Source organism: Corythoichthys intestinalis, chromosome 1 (genome assembly GCF_030265065.1).
Source record: "Corythoichthys intestinalis isolate RoL2023-P3 chromosome 1, ASM3026506v1, whole genome shotgun sequence".
NCBI lineage: Eukaryota > Metazoa > Chordata > Actinopteri > Syngnathiformes > Syngnathidae > Corythoichthys > Corythoichthys intestinalis.
The window spans coordinates 17,199,795-17,217,576 of record NC_080395.1 but is presented as its reverse complement, the minus strand read 5'-3'; the positions used below and the strand labels follow the sequence as shown (position 1 = coordinate 17,217,576).

At 38.8% G+C, this 17,782-nt stretch overlaps 1 protein-coding gene across 1 annotated transcript in view; it reads left to right on the top strand.

The window, feature by feature from the left end:
* The window catches only part of LOC130917002 (insulin-like growth factor 1 receptor), a 150,996-nt gene extending 133,256 nt beyond the window's left edge, over window positions 1–17,740 (top strand). The window contains exons 17-21 of the mRNA XM_057838034.1: window positions 251–358; window positions 3,773–3,935; window positions 4,175–4,304; window positions 7,733–7,867; window positions 13,432–17,740. Coding sequence (XP_057694017.1) covers window positions 251–358; window positions 3,773–3,935; window positions 4,175–4,304; window positions 7,733–7,867; window positions 13,432–13,900 — 1,005 coding nt within the window. The 3' untranslated portion in view covers window positions 13,901–17,740. The remainder of the gene's footprint in view (window positions 1–250; window positions 359–3,772; window positions 3,936–4,174; window positions 4,305–7,732; window positions 7,868–13,431) is intronic.
* The last annotated feature ends 42 nt before the right edge of the window (window positions 17,741–17,782 follow it).

Sequence of the window (17,782 nt, the reverse complement as noted above, 5' to 3'; positions counted from 1 at the left end):
ATGAATTTGATGTCTAACGCTGCAAATGGCAACCTGTGAGCTAATGTAGACACTATTCTAATGGAAGATTTTGGTAGCAATCCATTGGTTATTTTTTGGTTTTTTTAAAACAGTGACACCTTTTTAAAACGATATGTCCAATTTCGGTGGGAGCATATTGATAACCATTTGGGCTACAAAGTATCGCAATATATTACCTTTTCGATATATTCGTGCACAAACACTTCTTCATGCTCCTGTTTTGTGATAGGTGCGTCTGCTGGGGGTGGTGTCTCAGGGCCAGCCCACTCTGGTCATTATGGAGCTGATGACACGAGGAGACCTCAAGAGTTACTTGCGCTCCCTCCGGCCTAAAGAGGTAATGAGACCAAATGCACACAATAAGAACCCGATAAGATCACTCGTGCTAACTTTAGTTGGCGCCTTAACTGGATGCTTATAAATCTCCATAATTTCTACTTGGCTGCAATGCTGCCTTTTCTGATAAAATTGTAGCATTATTGTAATTGTTTCAGTGTCATTTTCGGCAGCCCTTTTAATTGTCCAGCAACAAAGCATTTCTTTTTATCTTTATACACACTCCGCAAGAAGAGTTAATTATTTTCAAATGATTAAACACACCATGACTTCATGAGACGTAAACAAGTGAGAGTTTAAGAGGATGCTCGGCATGCTAAAGCTAATCCTAACGTGAATTTACGCTAACGCTACTAGCTACAATTAAGCGTTTAAGGATCATTTAGTAAACACCATAAAAAGCTAAAGCAATATTGCATATTCTCTTAGGCAAGATAAAAAAAAAAAAAAAACTTATTTACAATATTTACAAAACAGGCGAGCCTGAAGCTTCCTGTAGCAGCCTGCCTTCAAGCTGCTGCCGGGGTCCTTCCGGTTTCTAACAGTCAGTTGATGGCAGCCACAGTTGCCCACACAGATGCCTGATCAAAATCCTTTCATATTGGCTAATTTAATTTTTTTGTTAATCAGCCGATGTTGGAAAAAGTCCATATATCGGCTTGATTTATTGGCCGTCCGATATACAGTATCTGTCTACCTCTGTAATGAACATTGACAGACAAGCACATATTCTCGCGTCTACAAGAACAACACCAACTTAGTGATGATTAGGGTTGGGCATCGAGCATTGAGCATCAATGGGACCCGGTTCTAACACTCCGGTTCTCCCGGAACCGTTCGAATTTTTAAATTTCGATTCCATGTTTCGATGCCCTGACCGCCGAGCGGGAAAAAAATGCTGCCGAAAACCACGAAGAAGAAGCCACAAGAAGCGCGGGGTTGTGCATTGCAACTTGATAACAACCATGGACACAGTGCGGCGGCGCTCAAAAGTTTGGCTTAACTTTACCAAAAAAAATGACCAGTCAGCTCAGTGCAACATTTGCAACACAACTATATCATGCAAAGGTGGCTGCACGACCGGCTTCATGGAATATAGCCAAAGTGCCAAGTGCAAAGCTAGCCGAGTGCTACGTAGTTGACAGGCTACGCCGTCCGAACCAGGTAAGTAAAACAATACATTACGTCTGTCTTCTGCTGATCCCGCGACCAGATTAAGCAGTAGATGATGGATGGATGGAAAATATTACAAGAATAAGTCGTATTAATACGTCGGGCTATAGTCGATATCATGTATATAGAACTAGATGCAAAATGACAGACTCGGCAGCGTTAGAATATGTAAAGAGAAATAGATGCGAAACGACAGACTCGCTGGCGGTAGTAAACAGCCGCCATCTTAAAGCAATGGACGCCTCCGTTAAAATCAACAGTATCAAAAGGATTTTTGTTTTGGAATCTGTTGTGTTGCTTATTTAGAAAGAAGCAGCCATATGAAGCATTCGATTACTTTTTTAATGAACTCGTAGCGGTGAAAACATAGCATCACATCGCAAAGCATCCTAGCCAGAATCTCTCATCTCGTCTTCTACGTACACACTCCTACAGCGCCACTCACTGGCCTAACTGGTATTGTTACATCATAAACATTGCATGTGTCTGTAAACACAACAGAATCGGTTTTACAAATAAGGAAACCTTATTATTTTGCCTCATCTACATCAAATTTTAATCAGTAGAAGAATTTATATAATGCTTAGTTGTAGCTCCCGGCTAAGGTACATGTATGGCATATATGTAAATGTTGGTAACACTTTATAATAACTATCCGTTTTACTGGTTAATAGATCATTAGTAAACTGTTGATAAATGATTTATTGTTGATTTGTGAAGTATTTGTTAACAGTTTGTTAAGCATTTACAGGGTGTTCCAATATGGTTGACCCCATTCTAAATGCCCATGCTAGTTGATGGCTCTTAATAAAACTATATTCACTTTATGTTGAAGGTCGATAGTTTTATTGGTTAAATATACAAAGAAAAGTACAAATATTTGTTGGTTCTATGGCAGATTTTCGTAAATGTGCAACATGAGCGCTGCCTGCAAAATGCCTTATCAAAATGCCTTTTCTTTTGAAGTGAACAGCATTTCTTAAACTGAAAAGATAGAAATGCCAAACGTTACACCCAAAAACTTGACACGTTTCTACACAAACTGTGTTTCAGGTTAAGAACACCCTGTAAATGTTTAACAAACTGTTAACAAATACTTCACAAATCAACAATAAATCATTTATCAACAGTTTACTAATGATATATTAACTAGTGAAATGGATAGTTATTATAAAGTGTTACCTAAATGTTTTCTCGGTGAGCTTTTGAAAAATAAACATGTTTGTGAAAGTTCACTCCTGTGGAAAGAAACTTCATGACATTCGAGTTCAAAGACTGATATTTATATACAGGTTAAAAATAACTCTGTGAGAAGTTCATATAAGTTATACATTTCATAATTGAATTGATAATAAATAATAATAATAATTTAAAATTCATATAAATAATAATAATAATACATTTTAAATTCATATTTTTTGAAAATTGAGGAGTTAAGACATTAATATAAAGTACTACATTTTTAAACTATAGATTATTTGACCCTGCCTTTTAAAAAAATCAGAATCGAGAATCGTTCGGAACCAAAATTGAAACATGGAACCGGAATCGGAATCGTTCGAATTGAAATGATGCCCAACTCTAGTGATGATAATAGACACTCAGGAGGAAAAGCAGTACATTACTTTCAATTAAACCCACCCAGACGCCATGAACTGTATGTAAAAAGCAAAAAAGTTGTCCGAGAGTTTAAGAGGACGCTCGCCACGCTATAGTTATTGCTAATGCTAAGGTGAATGCTATGCTCACGCTAAGAGTTACTTTTAGTGTGTGATGATCACTCAGCACAGACCTTTAAAAGCTAAAGCAACATTGCATATTCTTTCTTGCCAAGTTAAGAAACAAATCTTACCATGTGTTTCAAACAGCCTAGCTTGAAGCATATCCTAAACACCGATTGGGGAGGGGCGCAGGACATGTCACATTAGTGACACAACCCAAACACTGCTATGATGGAGGCTGACATACCACACGTACAAGAAGAAAATGTCACGCATTATGAACGTATTACAGAAACCGTCACATTTTCATCTCGTGAGACAAAAACTGGCATTCATCTTGTTACGTTTTAGTCTTCCAAGACATGTTTTTAGCTCATCACCTCATCGTCATATTTATGTTATAAAGAAAACAACACTGCACTGGATGCGCTAGTATCATACTTGACAATACTCCATGTCATTGATGTTCTTTTTCTAACTTTGGATAAACTTTTTGTACTTTGTCTTTGCATTATCTACAGCAACAGTGGTCAAGTTTGTCGCTACCACCCCTGAAGAAAATGCTACAGATGGCAGGCCAAATCGCGGACGGCATGGCGTACCTCAATGCCAGCAAGTTTGTGCACAGAGATCTGGCGGCGCGCAACTGCATGGTTGCCGAGGACTTTACCGTCAAAATAGGAGGTAAGGAAGATCATGTTAATGATTGCGTTTCAGTGCTATTGACGACTGGAGACGTCCAACCCATTTGAACTGGGAGTGATCATTCACCATCAGTACTCTGAGTTCAGTTGGGTTGGATGTCTGTTGCCGTCAAAGGGAGATGATTAGTTAAATAATGTTTTTTTGTATGCAAAACCTCCAGAGATTTGTTTTAGATGATAGTGAACCAGAAGTTTTGTTTCTTGTTTGTGTGTGTTTAGACTTCGGAATGACCAGAGACATCTACGAGACCGACTACTACCGCAAAGGCGGGAAGGGTTTGCTACCCGTCCGATGGATGTCGCCTGAGTCTCTGAAGGATGGTGTCTTCACCACCAATTCGGACGTCTGGTGAGGGTTCTCACATGAGATTCAGTATTGATGCTTTGGATCAGTCAGTACTGTTTTCCTCTTGGATAAATTGCACACCTGACTATAAGCCATGTGCATGTTTTAATGTGGGCTACTAGTTACACAGAAAGATTTCTTTAAAAAATTCTGAACCCAATTAAAGTCATTATCGCACCGAATTAGGTTCTCCTTCACACATACATGCTGTTGCCGTCAGAGCACCAAACAGTGTCACAGCTAGTCTGACACCACCAAAGCACTTTAACTTTCAAAACTAGGGCGCTACAATTACAGAGAGAAGATATATTAAATTGCATTTAAAAAGAGAAAATTAAATCCACTTTACCTTGACTTGTTAGTTTGCAGTGGATGGAGTCCTCTTCAGTTCCCCAATAGTGCTTGATTAACTTAGGGCTAACGATTGCCAGCGCTAGCTCGAGCATAGCAGCTTCATCAATCCACCCTGTGGATTTTTTAAAAATTTCTAAAACCAACTAATGACTGTCCTTAACTTGTTCCTCTTTAATGGTAGCAAGTAACAGACTGAGCCTTCTGCAGCGATAAAAAAAACATTGTGCCTAATAGAGGTGTGCAAAATTTTCGATTCTTAGATTATTCGCGATTCGGCCGTGGAAGATTCGAGAACGATTCACAAACATCCAAATTCCGATTATTGAAATATGCCAAGTAAAGCGGAAGTACAATACACACAGCGCGCCGCGCGGTCAATGAGGAACGGAGCAAGAGTAGCTAAATATCATGCTTCTCATTACCTGGCCCCTCGGGTAATGCCAATGCTCAACTCACTGCTCTAGCTTAACTCATGCCACGAGATAAAAAAAAAAAAACACAACAACATACCTGACTGCTGCCGAAAAGCTGCTACAAAGTACATCCACATAATGTTACGGTAGATATCATTTATATAGGACTAGATGCATTATAGATTCGGTAGCGTTAGCAGCACACCTACAAAAAGCTAGATACGGGCGTTAGTAAACGGCCACCATCTTAAAGCAGTACACTTCCCTGCAAGGCTGTTGTAGCGAACCTTCCAAGCAAACCTAATTTTTATCTAAAATACTCCTAAATCGGTAAAATATTGACTTGAATCTATCTTTAAAATAGTTTTAAAACTTTCACATGTCGAAAGTAAACAAAAGGGAAATTATGGAATAACGGGAGAAATTTTAACAACTTTAACGGTTGATTCACAACATTAAATAAATTGAATGTAGTTTAAAGCTGCTGATACAGAATGGGGACTGGAGTTTTTTATTTACTGTTATTTTTGTATATTTGTTTACTGCTATATGTTAACTGATGCTGAAATAGTAGTTTGGTTTAGCCTGAGAGTATTTTTGAACAATTTTGGAACTAATGTACAAAACATTTAAAAAAAAATAAATAAATAAAAAAATTTTTTTTTTAAAAAAAAAAAAGGAGGGGGGTGCATTAATAATCGTTTTATAATTGAATCGGAGCCTCTGAATCGTAATCAAATCGTTAGGTGCCCAAAGATTCCCAGCTCTAGTGCCTAACGATCTCTGCAAGCAGCATGCTAGCATAGCACCCGTGTCATAGCAAACTGTGAATCTATGAAAAATAACTGTCAAACCACACATCATGGTAAGCTTTAAAAGTTTAAATTGTAGAGGTAAACATGATGAGGTGATTCTCATGAAAGCTATGCGTCACGGTAATGAAGGACATTTACCAAAGCTAGCTTAAAATAGTCGAGTGCTATGATGACTTGGTGATTTTTTTCTCCAACAGTTAGAGCGCTATCATATCTTTATTTACAGTGAAATGTCCAATTGATTAATTTCTAAAAACATGAAATATAACACATGGTAATGATCACCTAAGGTGGAGAAGTAGGCATATAAACATAACTGTTAAAAATATCAAAAAAGGCCAAACAATCTTACGTTGTAGACATATTTTGGCTTGCCATCTTTGTGGTGCGTTATTGGTCAGAATAACTTTATTTATAAAAAAACAAACAAACAAATAAAAAAAACACTGTGATTATAACGGGAGCACAAAAACAGTGCAGCGGTAATGAAAGCTGCATGCTTGGACACTACATTTTAGCTAACTTGATAGATATTTTATCATAATCTGCTAAATTATATAGTTTTAAAAAAATGTATATGGCGGAAAACACTTAGGTGGCTTGAAGTTCCGCTCTGAGACCCCCAATTTGTCCAAATTTCTAAATTGTCCGATTTGCATGTGTGATACATCATTGGACAGCTTAAAATCTCAATTTTCTGGGGGAAGAAAATTTTGAACAGGAGGGCATTTAAAAAAATATATAGTTTTTTAAAAAGCAAAACCCTAACTGGAGGTGAGAGCAGAATTAAAGATGCCATGATTTTAAGATAATGAGATATTATCGCGTACTTACCTTTTTTCGATCCAAAAACTCCATATAGCGTCTATCATCGAGTCTCAAGACACAGCTGTGAATGGCCACAGCTGGATTTTCCCGGGATTTTATGGGTGAAACCTGGTAATATAACAAGAGTCGCAATGCAGAAATCGCAGACGTCAAGGAGTAATCGAGACTTTTATTTTCATATATTTACCCTTTTAAACGTTTTTCAATTTTTCTTTGTTTGGATCGATTATTTATCATCTAAAATATTGGGGAAAATGCGACAGTAACGAAAAAAATACAATTAAGTGATAGTTATGTGGTAGATATCCGTGATTTTTTTACAGACGCCAATTTTTTCATTGTGACGTAATTTGTTTAAAACTTTAAAATATGCAAATAAATAATTTTTTTAAGTCTTTTTTTTTTTTTTTTTAAACAAAATATTAGACATCACTTAATGATTCTAAGCTAAAAATGACATTTTAATATTAATTAATAAATGATTAATTACCTTTGTTTTGTGGCTGGGTTGGAACAAAAACAGTTGCGCGACGTCTGTAAACGGGGGTCTCCAGGGTAAAACGGACAAATTAAAAATAGATTGGGGGCTTAATGCGCCATGAATCTGCTATGGCAGCATATACACAAATTGTTCTATCAAACACAATAGTTGTTTTGGCTTAAAATACAGCAGTTTCTTTTAAAGAGGAGTGCAAGAACAGAAACTGCTTTTTCTGCCTTGTCTGTGTTTTACGCCATATACATAAGTTGTTTTTTTATACTTTGGGAAAAAAGTGAAAAAACATGTCTGAAATATCTCTTTTCAATTCTAAATTTGAATAAATCCATTGAACACACACACACACACACACACACACAAAAAATTGGGTGGGGGCGCTACTTCGCAGTTTTTCACTTATCGCGGCGGGGTCTGGTCCCCATTAACCGCGAAAAACGAGGGATCACTGTACTGTATTTTCATGAATTTCGGACAATAGTGTACCATCTCATGGAGTCGTCAAAACAATGTGCCTCTGTTTAGGTCGTTTGGGGTGGTCTTGTGGGAAATTGCTACACTAGCAGAGCAGCCCTACCAGGGTCTTTCCAACGAGCAGGTGCTGCGCTTCGTCATGGAGGGAGGCTTGCTCGAGAAACCGCAGAACTGTCCCGACATGTTGTAAGTCTATTGCATTTACACACACCTTATTAGATATGATTGTCACTTCCCATGTGTATATTTGTCTGCAGTGGTAGAATGTAACGAAGTAAAAGTTCTTTGTTACTGTACTTAAGTACACTTTTGTGTATCTGTACTTGAGTACAAATATGAAGTGGTAGTTTTTGCTTTTACTTCACATCATTTTATAGCACTTATCTGTACTTTTTAATCTGCAAATTTTCAAATTGTTGCCTGCGTTACACGTTACTTTTGTTTTTCTTTTTTTTCCTCATTGTGAATTGAGTTTTGTTTTCATGCTTCCGGCACAGTCGATAAGCCCTGTGCAGCTATACCGTAATTGAACACTAGAGGCAGCAACACGAGTACAAGCAAGATTAGGCAGGTGAACAAGATATTGACCACTAAAAACCAACAGTGAGAGCAGTGCGCCTTCAGATGGGTGCTGCACACTCTTGTACAGTAGGTGGCGGTATGCACTTGATGCAATCTGCCATTAATCTAAGATTAGGAGTTTTTGAGCTGGTTAAGTTTCTGTTTACAGTGCAGTCAATTTTATTGCTTGTTTTTTCTATTCAGCACAGTTTTAAATAAAACTGAACAGTCAACGATTTTTTTGGGTCTTTCTTTGAATTTTGACTGAGATCTCTATGTACAGTGCTGCCCAAAACTATTGGCACCCCTGCAATTTTGTCAGATAATGCTCAATTTCTCCCAGAAAATGATTGCAATTACAAATGCTTTGGTAGTAATATCTTTATTGATTTTGCTTGCAGTGAAAAAAATCATGATCATTTTGCACAAAACTCCAAATATGGACCGGACAAAAGTATTGGCACCCTCAGCCTAATACTTGGTAGCACAACCTTTAGACAAAATAACTCCGAACAACTGCTTTCGGTATCCATCAATGAGCTTATTACAATGCTGTGCTGGAATTCTAGACCATTGTTCTTTGGCCAACTCCTCCAGGTCACTGAGATTTGAAGGGTACCTTCTCCAAACTGCCATTTTATGATCTTTCCCCAGATGTTCTGTGGGATTCAGGTCTGGACTCATTGCTGGCCACTTTAGAAGGCTCCAGTGCTTTCTCTCAAACCATTTTCTAGTGCTTTTTGAAGCGTGTTTTGGGTCATTGTCCTGTTGGAAGACCCATGACCTCTGAGGGAGACCCAGCTTTCTCACACTGGGCCCTACATTATGCTGCAAAATTTGTTGGTAGTTTTCAGACTTTATAATGCCATGCACACGGTCAAGCAGTCCAGTGCCGGAGGTAGCAAAGCAACCCCAAAACATTAGGGAACCTCCGCCATGTGTGACTGTGGGGACCATGTACTTTTCTTTGAAGGCCTAGTTTTTTTCCCTGTAACGTCTATGTTTATGCCTTTTCCCAAGAAGCTCTACTTTTGTCTTATCTGACCAGAGAACATTCTTCCAAAACGTTTTTGGCTTTCTCAGGTACGTTTTGGCAAACGCGAGCCTGGCTTTTTTACGTCTCTGGGTCAGAAATGAGGTCTTCCTGGGTAATCTAACCATAGAGTCCCTTTTCATTCAGATGCCGACGATAGTACAGGTTGACACTATTGTACCCTCGGACTGCAGGACAGCTTGAACTTGTTTGGATGTTAGTCGAGGTTCTTTATCTGCCATCCGCACAATCTTTCGTTGAAATCTCTCATCAATTTTTCTTTTCCGTCCACATCTAGGGAGGTTAGCCACAGTGCCATGGACTTTACACTTATTTATGACACTGCGCACGGTAGACACAGGAACATTCAGGTCTTAGGAGATAGACTTGTAGCCATGAGATTGCCCATACTTCCTCACAATTTTGCTTCTCAAGTCCTCAGATAGTTCTTTGGTCTTCATTCTTTTCTCCATGGTCAATGTGGTACACGGGACAGAGGTTGAGTCAACTTTAATCCATTTGAACTGGCTGCATGTGTTGTTTAGTTATTGCCATCACCTATTATGCACCACAGGTAAGTAACGGGCTGTTAATTACACAAATTAAAGAAGCATCACTTGATTTTTCGAAGGGTGCCAATACTTTTGTCCGGCCCATTTTGGGGGTTTTGTGTAAAATGATAATGATTTTTTTTCCCCATTGTCTTTTGTGTTTTTTCATTGCAAGCAAAATAAATGAAGATATTACCGTATTGGCCCGAAAATAAGACGGCCCTGATTATAAGACGACCCCCTCTTTTTCAAGACTCAAGTTTGGAAAAAATACTTTTTGAACACCAAATTAATTTTTATACAGAAAATAATTCCAGTTCATCCGAAACAAATGATTATAACAATATATTGTTGAGAAAAAGCATCTTATTTTGCCTAATTCAAATCTTAATATCTGAACATTTAAATATGTAAACTAAAGTGCAATCACATTTGTAAAAGAATGGCTTTGTGTTTTTGAAGTAAATAAACCAATCTTTTGTGCTAAAACATCAAAATTGCAGTAACTGCATTAACCATCAAAGTGAAGTCTAACTGTAACTGTAGTCTTGAAGCAAATCTGAATAAGGAAAAACATTGCAATAAAATAATGCAAACTGGTTAAACTTGAGAGTAGCTGAGATCTGTCATGACAGAACATCGCTTCAATCAGGGGCGGACTGGGACTAAAAAGCAGCCCTGGACTTTGACTCAGCCCAGCCCACAAGAATCGCTTTATGAAAGGAAACACAGAACCCCTAGGGGGGTCCGGGAGCATGTCCCCCCGGGGAGAATTTTTTTTTTTTTTTTTTTACATTTTATTGTAAAATGCATCAATTTCGTGCACTTTCAGAGAAAAATTAAGAAAATGTGTCTAGACTGTGACTGTCTGACTTGGGGCGCTCAAAGTACTGCAAGTCTGAACTGGAGTTGGATTCATTTTCTGTACTAGCTCTATGATCAACCTGAATAGACAAATTAAAGAATTTATTTTTCAAAGCAAGTTTTAGGTATCCAATTGATTATAATATATCTCTATATATCTCTGTCTATAAAATGACTTCATTGTTTATGCCATAATTCAGTGGTCTCCAAACTATTCCACATAGGGCTGCGGCGGGCACAGGATTTCATTCTATTTCATTCTAACAAAACAAGACAACACCTCTGCACCGATCTGGTGTCTTACAAGTGTAATCAGTTGATTGCAGTCAGGTGCTGCTTGTTTTAGCAGAAACGTCATTGGTTAAACTGTCGGTACTCGATCGGTTGAAAAAAAAAAAAAACAGGCCCCACAGCGGCCATTGAGGACCGGTTTGGAGACCCCTGCCATACAAATAATCAATTTCAATGAAAATACAATAAACATTTCAAGACAAATCCTGTATACATAACCTTCATTGGAAAGTATTAACCAGACAACAAAACGATATATAAATGATTAAAAATATACTGTATATCATATCAGTTTAACTACCTAAACTTTAAAGTAAAACTATTCATTTTATTAATATTTTGTTATATTTCTTCTGAATTAATATTGCTATGCTGCGTGTGCATACATTGTTTTACGGCTAAAATATTTTTTCTTAAGAGTGGGATAGTAGGACTAGCATACTGTAACTTGACACGATTGCAAACGGGTACATCGATTAGCTGGCACTAACCCTTTAATTGTCATTTATTTCATTTAAAATGTAGCTACCTGGTGGATAACAATTGCCAGTATACCGAGCAAGTAACCCTCTTCATCCCAATTTACTTGCCCTGCGCTTGTCTGGGGAACTTCCTCCAGCTTACTTCCCTCTTCTTTTCTCTCTCCCTGCACCGGCTGCACGTCAGAGCGGCTGCCGCTCCCTCTCACCATTGCCGGGAGCTGGGCTGTTGTTATCCGACGTGGCCGTTGCAGCCAGACTGCTGCTTGCGAAAATATTTGTCGACTTATGACATTTTAATGCTTCACTCTCCAGTTTAATTTTTTTCTCCCTAACCTTCTCCGCGCCATCCTGCTCTTTTCTGTTTTTTGCCACCACCATCCATATTGTGCATTAACGCTCGTCGCTATTTTGCTTCCACAAGGAAGGAACCAATGAAGGCTACTCTGTGCTTTCTTCGTTCCTAGTCTATCAGATTGGCAGTCAACAGCCAGGCGCATTGCTGCCACCTGTCGGATTGGATGTGAACTGTAGATAATCAGAGGATAGACGGGATAAAAACAGTGATGTATAATAATGAATGGCGGCCGCCGGCCGTCCAGGGCACCGGCCGTTCTGTGATCCTCCAGAACCCACAGATTACCAGTCCGCCCCTGGCTTCAATGATATCTGGCGCCATCTAGCGTCGTGAATGGGTATAACGTCTAGACCACAAATATAAGATGACCACCTCTTTTTCAGTGTTATTTCAATACAAAAAACACCGTCTTATATGCGAGCCAATACGGTACTACCAAAGCATTTGTAATTGCAATCATTTTCTGGGAGAAATTGAGCATTATCTGACAGAATTGCAGGGGTGCCAATTAGAGATGCCGATCGATCAGGTGCGATCACGTCATTTTCAAAGTATCGGAATCGGCAAAAAAAAATCGGCCATGCCTTTTTTTAATATATGTTTTTTTTTAATTAAATCGTTTTCTAATTGTATTTAACGTTACAGACATAATATGTTACACTCATCCAGAGTCTTTATTTCAGGCTTAAGGTAGGGTTATCAAATTTATCCCGATAACGGCGGTAATTAATTTTTTAAAAAATGTATCACGTTAAAATATTTAACGCAATTATTGCATGCACTGCACGACCCACTAACGCATTGTCGCGCTCAATCTGTAATGGCGCCGTTTTACTTATATAGAGAGATAAAAGGCAGCGTAAAATGAGTAGAGTGAATTTTGTCAGCCTTTGGAGCCTTTTTCTAATTAGCTAAAGCCTTACAATCCCTCTCCCTTCGATTAGAAATATCATGGGAAGCAATGTGGGGAAGCAAGGTAGCAATTGATCTTTTTCTTAACACCTTATGTTATTTCCCAACGCAGAGAAGATATATCAATTGGTAGCACTACGCACAGTCATGGTTCCGCTTCCCATCATGCATTTGGGCATAGCTACAGTATCATTTACTGAAAGCTCAACAAATACACTAGATGCAATATTTAGTCACAATATACAAAGTTTTTCTATCCGTGGATCCCTCTCACAGAAAGAGTGTTAATAATGTAAATGCCATCTTGAGGATTTATTGTCATAATAAACACAGTACTTATGTACTGTATGTTGAATGTCTATATTCGTCCGAGTTTCATTCATTTTTTTCTTAATGCATTGCCAAAATGTATATGATCGGGAAAAATTATCGGGAATGATTGGAATTGAATCGGGAGCAAAAAAAAGCAATCGGATTGGGAAATATCGGGATCGGCAGATACTCAAACTAAAACGATCGGGATTGGATCGGGAGCAAAAAAACATGATCGGAACACCCCTAGTGCCAATACTTTTGGCAAGCACTGTATGTATATTTACAAAAACCGTTTACTTGAGTATTTTTTTTTGGGGGGGGGGGGTAATTATACTTAGGTAAAAGCAAATTGTTTACTTAATACACCACTGTTTGTTTGCACACAGGTTCGAGCTAATGCGCATGTGCTGGCAGTACAACCCCAAGATGCGTCCGTCTTTTGTGGAAATCATCAGCAGCGTGAAGGACGAGCTGGAGCCGTCCTTCTCCGAGGTTAGTTTCTTCTACAGCGCCGACAACAAGCCGCCTGACGCCCAGGCCCCGCCCCAACAACACTCCGACAACACGGACGACGCAGTCGACACGCCACTGCAAATGCCGCCCTCGCCCAGCTCCCACCCAGGACCTTCGCTAGCCCCCGGCTCGCCCCGCACGAACAAGGAGCCCGTCGGGCATCAAGCGGCTAACGGCTTGACGTCATCGACGTCGTCATCATCACTGGGGGCGCCGGGCAACGAGTCTGGTTCGGCGGCCGCCATGCAGGCGTCCCTGGACGAGCTCCCGCCCTACGCCCACATGAACGGGGGACGCAAAAACCAGCGTGCCATGCCTTTCCCTCAGTCGTCTGCCTGCTGATCAAACGGAGCAAAGACTCATGGGAAGTCAAACCTATTCTGCTGTAGTAAGGACACCCCTTTTTGTTTTTTTCGTTGATCTACCAGACGCAACACTGCCCCCTTGCTGCCGAAAGAATCACCGCGGAGGGAGTTGCTTGTTTGATAAACGCTTTCTTACTTTTTCCTTTCTAAGAGGATTTCGCTCCATTTTTGAGTGGGCATTACGGAAGCATATATGCATCCACGCAACGGGAGAAGAAGCACTTAAAGACAGAGGTCCTCCACGTTGCTGCCTTTGTGCCGGTTGCTATGGTAACGACTTTAAAAACAGCTGGAAAAATCTACATTTTGATACGCTCGTCTCCATTTCGATCATTTGTTTTGTCTCGGTATGAAACTGAGCCACAAACAAAACATTCTTCATCACGCGACCATGGCTTTTCGTTCAAGTTGTTTCAAACCAAGCGTTCATAAGAAAAATGTCTGGAAAATGATGATAAAGGCCGCAAAAAGAAAATGATTTTGATACTCCACCAAAATTGTGCCTGTTGGTACAATAATCACATAAAAAGGCCTGAAAATGTTTGTAAAGTGGTTCAAGGACGTATGAAAAACGTGAAAATCTGCAAAAAATTCAGTACTAAAACACATTTTGTTTGCCGGGGCAGGTCCTCAATGTTGCTAATATTGTGGCGGTAAGTAAAACAAAACAAAAAAAATGTCATTACAATGGTTACTTGTACTGAAGAAACACTGCAAAAACCTATAAAAATGCTGGAAAAAACACTCCGATAAAGTCTGAGCCACAGAAAAGTGCAACGAACAAATGTCAAAATTCCCCCGAAATAATATTTCGGTTTTATTTTGAAGAGGATTCACGCAAAATCTTGCAGGTTTTTTTCTTTTCCGCTCGTTGGTACGACAACAAAAACCGGCTATGAAAGCGGTGCAAAAACAACATATTTTTTGGAAAACATCGAAAGCTGAGCCACAAATCTTCGCAAAGTGCTGCAAAACAGACATCAAAACACTGTCATGTTGGTGTTTGAGTTTTTTAAAAATGGTTTTAAATAGCATTTAGGCCGGTTTTCTTTGGGTGTGACTTTTTGTACCTTTTTTCTACGGTCCCCACCTTGTTCATCTTGTACAGAGAAAAGAAAAGACAAGCTGCTATTCCTTATTTTCTCTTGTGGTTGTAATATAGATAATCTATATAAATATATATGACTTTATGAGTATAAGAGACCTTCAGGTTGAATCCACGAGCGTTTTCACTGCAGTTTGCCATAATTTTTTGGGTTTCCTTTTGTTTTTTCAAGCTGAACTGAGCTGGTTTCAAAGAAATACTCCTAATATTGTGTTTCGCAGAGTCCCAAGTAAATCTCAGGTTTGTGCCGTCACCTTAGGCTTTAATTCTATTGTTAGCCGCTAAAAATGCTAAAAAATTCAATTCAATGTTTCCCTCAAAATCACAGTATTAAGCCTCTTACTCTCTTTACGCTTGCTGCCGCTTTTTATATAACGTTAAATTAATCATTATCATCAAAGGTCTTGGGCTAGCCGTTAGCTGTTTTTCACTAGCTACAGCTAGGTTTTTCTTTAGCCAGGTTTGTCCAGCTAGCTCACAAATACGAACAAACCAGAGTGTAGACATCAAAAAACTGTACAACAAAATGGCGGCGTCAAGTACATGAATGCTAATCATCCCAAAAAAAAACGGACACAAGTATTTTTTTAAGCGCTATACTTTTTGTTTTAGCTAGCGTCCAAGACGCGAATAGCTTTCGCGATAGCCGAAGACGTTCAATTTAGCCAGCGGGCTAGCTAATGCTAACTAAGACGTCAAATTTCGATGCACTACTATTAAATTTCAATTCATCTCATGATAAAACGGCGTCTGCCAAGCGTACGCAGATGCTAATCGTGAACACTAGCCGTAGGGCCATGACTGCCTGTTCCCTATGAATTAAAAGGCTGAATTAATTTATTTATAAGATTTATTGAAGAAATAATGACCAGCCCAGTTGTTTGTGTTTTTTTTGTTGTTGTGTGAGTGTGTGTAAATCACTGTACAGAAATAGCTGGAGACTTTTTCTATTTGTTTTGGTACGTTTTTGAGGATTTTTCGCTACTTCTAGGGGAAGGTTTTTCAGTTTTTTTGTTCAACCATCCATCTACCTCACTGATTTTTTTAAAATTCTTAATTACTACAATGTGGAGAAGCTTTACTTTATGTCTCGATTACAAACCACAAACCAAACAGCAGCACAGAAACATTGGAAGTTACACAGAAAATGACTGATACATTGTTTAATTTTCTGTTTTTGCTTTTTATGAAGAGCCAGAACTGACCTAATTTTGTGATGAAATTATATTTTTGTTTTTTGAGCAATGTCGCAAGTTTAATTTACAATCGAACTAAATTCTGTTGAAATTTTGACTTTTTATTTGGCTTTGTTCAATGTCAAGTCACGAAATTGTCGACGTTTTTCACGTATTTACGCGTCCTGGAAATTTTGGATTTCTGTTTTTACACTTGATTCTGTCCGTGTTTCTGTTGCTGATGGCAAAAAAACAACATTCTCAAGCTTCTTCCACTTCGTCACACATTTCGATGCCAGTTTTAATGAAGACGTAATGTTGAGATTTGTGTATATTTTGGGCGGGATTTTAGTTGGCCCCCTGAGAGACGTTATTAGAGGCCTTCGTGACAGAGTGGACCACATCCGCGTGTTCAAAAATGAGGAGGTTTAAGTAAAAAAAAAATAAAAAAAAGCAGAATATTCTGTTTTCTGGCCTTTTTTGGGGACTGGCTGTTGCCGTGGTGAATACAGGTACAGCTGGTTCTTCGGTTTAAATGCAGTAGAGATATAAGGGATCAGGATGAATTTTTTGTTTGTTTGTCGTTGTTTGTTTTTACCACTGGAAGGCCTCAAAAAACTTTGGGCGGCTTTTTTCTCGCATCCATGGCTGATAGTTTTGTACATTTTTTTCCAATAGCCTTCCTATTGAAAATCTAGAATGAGGTTTCATTTTGTTCCCATCCCTCATTCCGCCTATTTTTGTTTTGTACATTTTTTCAAATATATTCTGGAGGGTGATGAAACTGATGAGCGGAAGAATAACGAGAATGTCTTTCGCTGGTTCTTGTTTTTCTACATTGGATTTAAGATAAATAAAACTGTATGCAAATCATGGCTGCTTGTTTTTGGTTTTTCCTCTGATATATTCTATGGTAATATAATTTATGTTCAAATATTCATTCATTCATTCATTATCCAAGCTGCTTATCCTCACGAGGGTCGCGGGAATATTTTGGGCCCAAGCCTGAACATGCTCGAAAACTCACCAAAATTTGCACATACATGCAGCTTGACATGCAGTTTGCGACCTTGCAAAAAAAATTGTAATTTAAATTTTCAAAAAAGGCCTCGCCTATTAGGTTTTTTCAATATAAAGCGATGAAATTTGGGGAGTCAATACCTTGTACAACTGCTCCAAAAAGTCTCTTGTACCCATATTTCAACACGATTTCCATTCATTTCCTATTAGGGACAAACGGTGGCTTGTCCCTACTTAGCAACAGTAGCAAATTTCATGAATATTAATGAGCGGAAGTGACGTGTTGCTTGCGGTACGCCATTACAACATGTCTAAAACTGTTGTGCCGAAAAATACCCGCCCCGCGTGAAATGTCCCCCCTGACGGAAGCGCCCACACGTCACTCGTACAAACAGCCTTTTCTTACCAATCGATGGACACGGAAACTACTTTCTTTTACCGTGAGTATGTATTATTTTATTCTGCTTGAACTAATAAATATTGTATTGTGAATGTGTATTATTTTACTCTTGAACTAATGAATTTTGTACTGTGAATATGTATTATTTTGCTCTGCTTG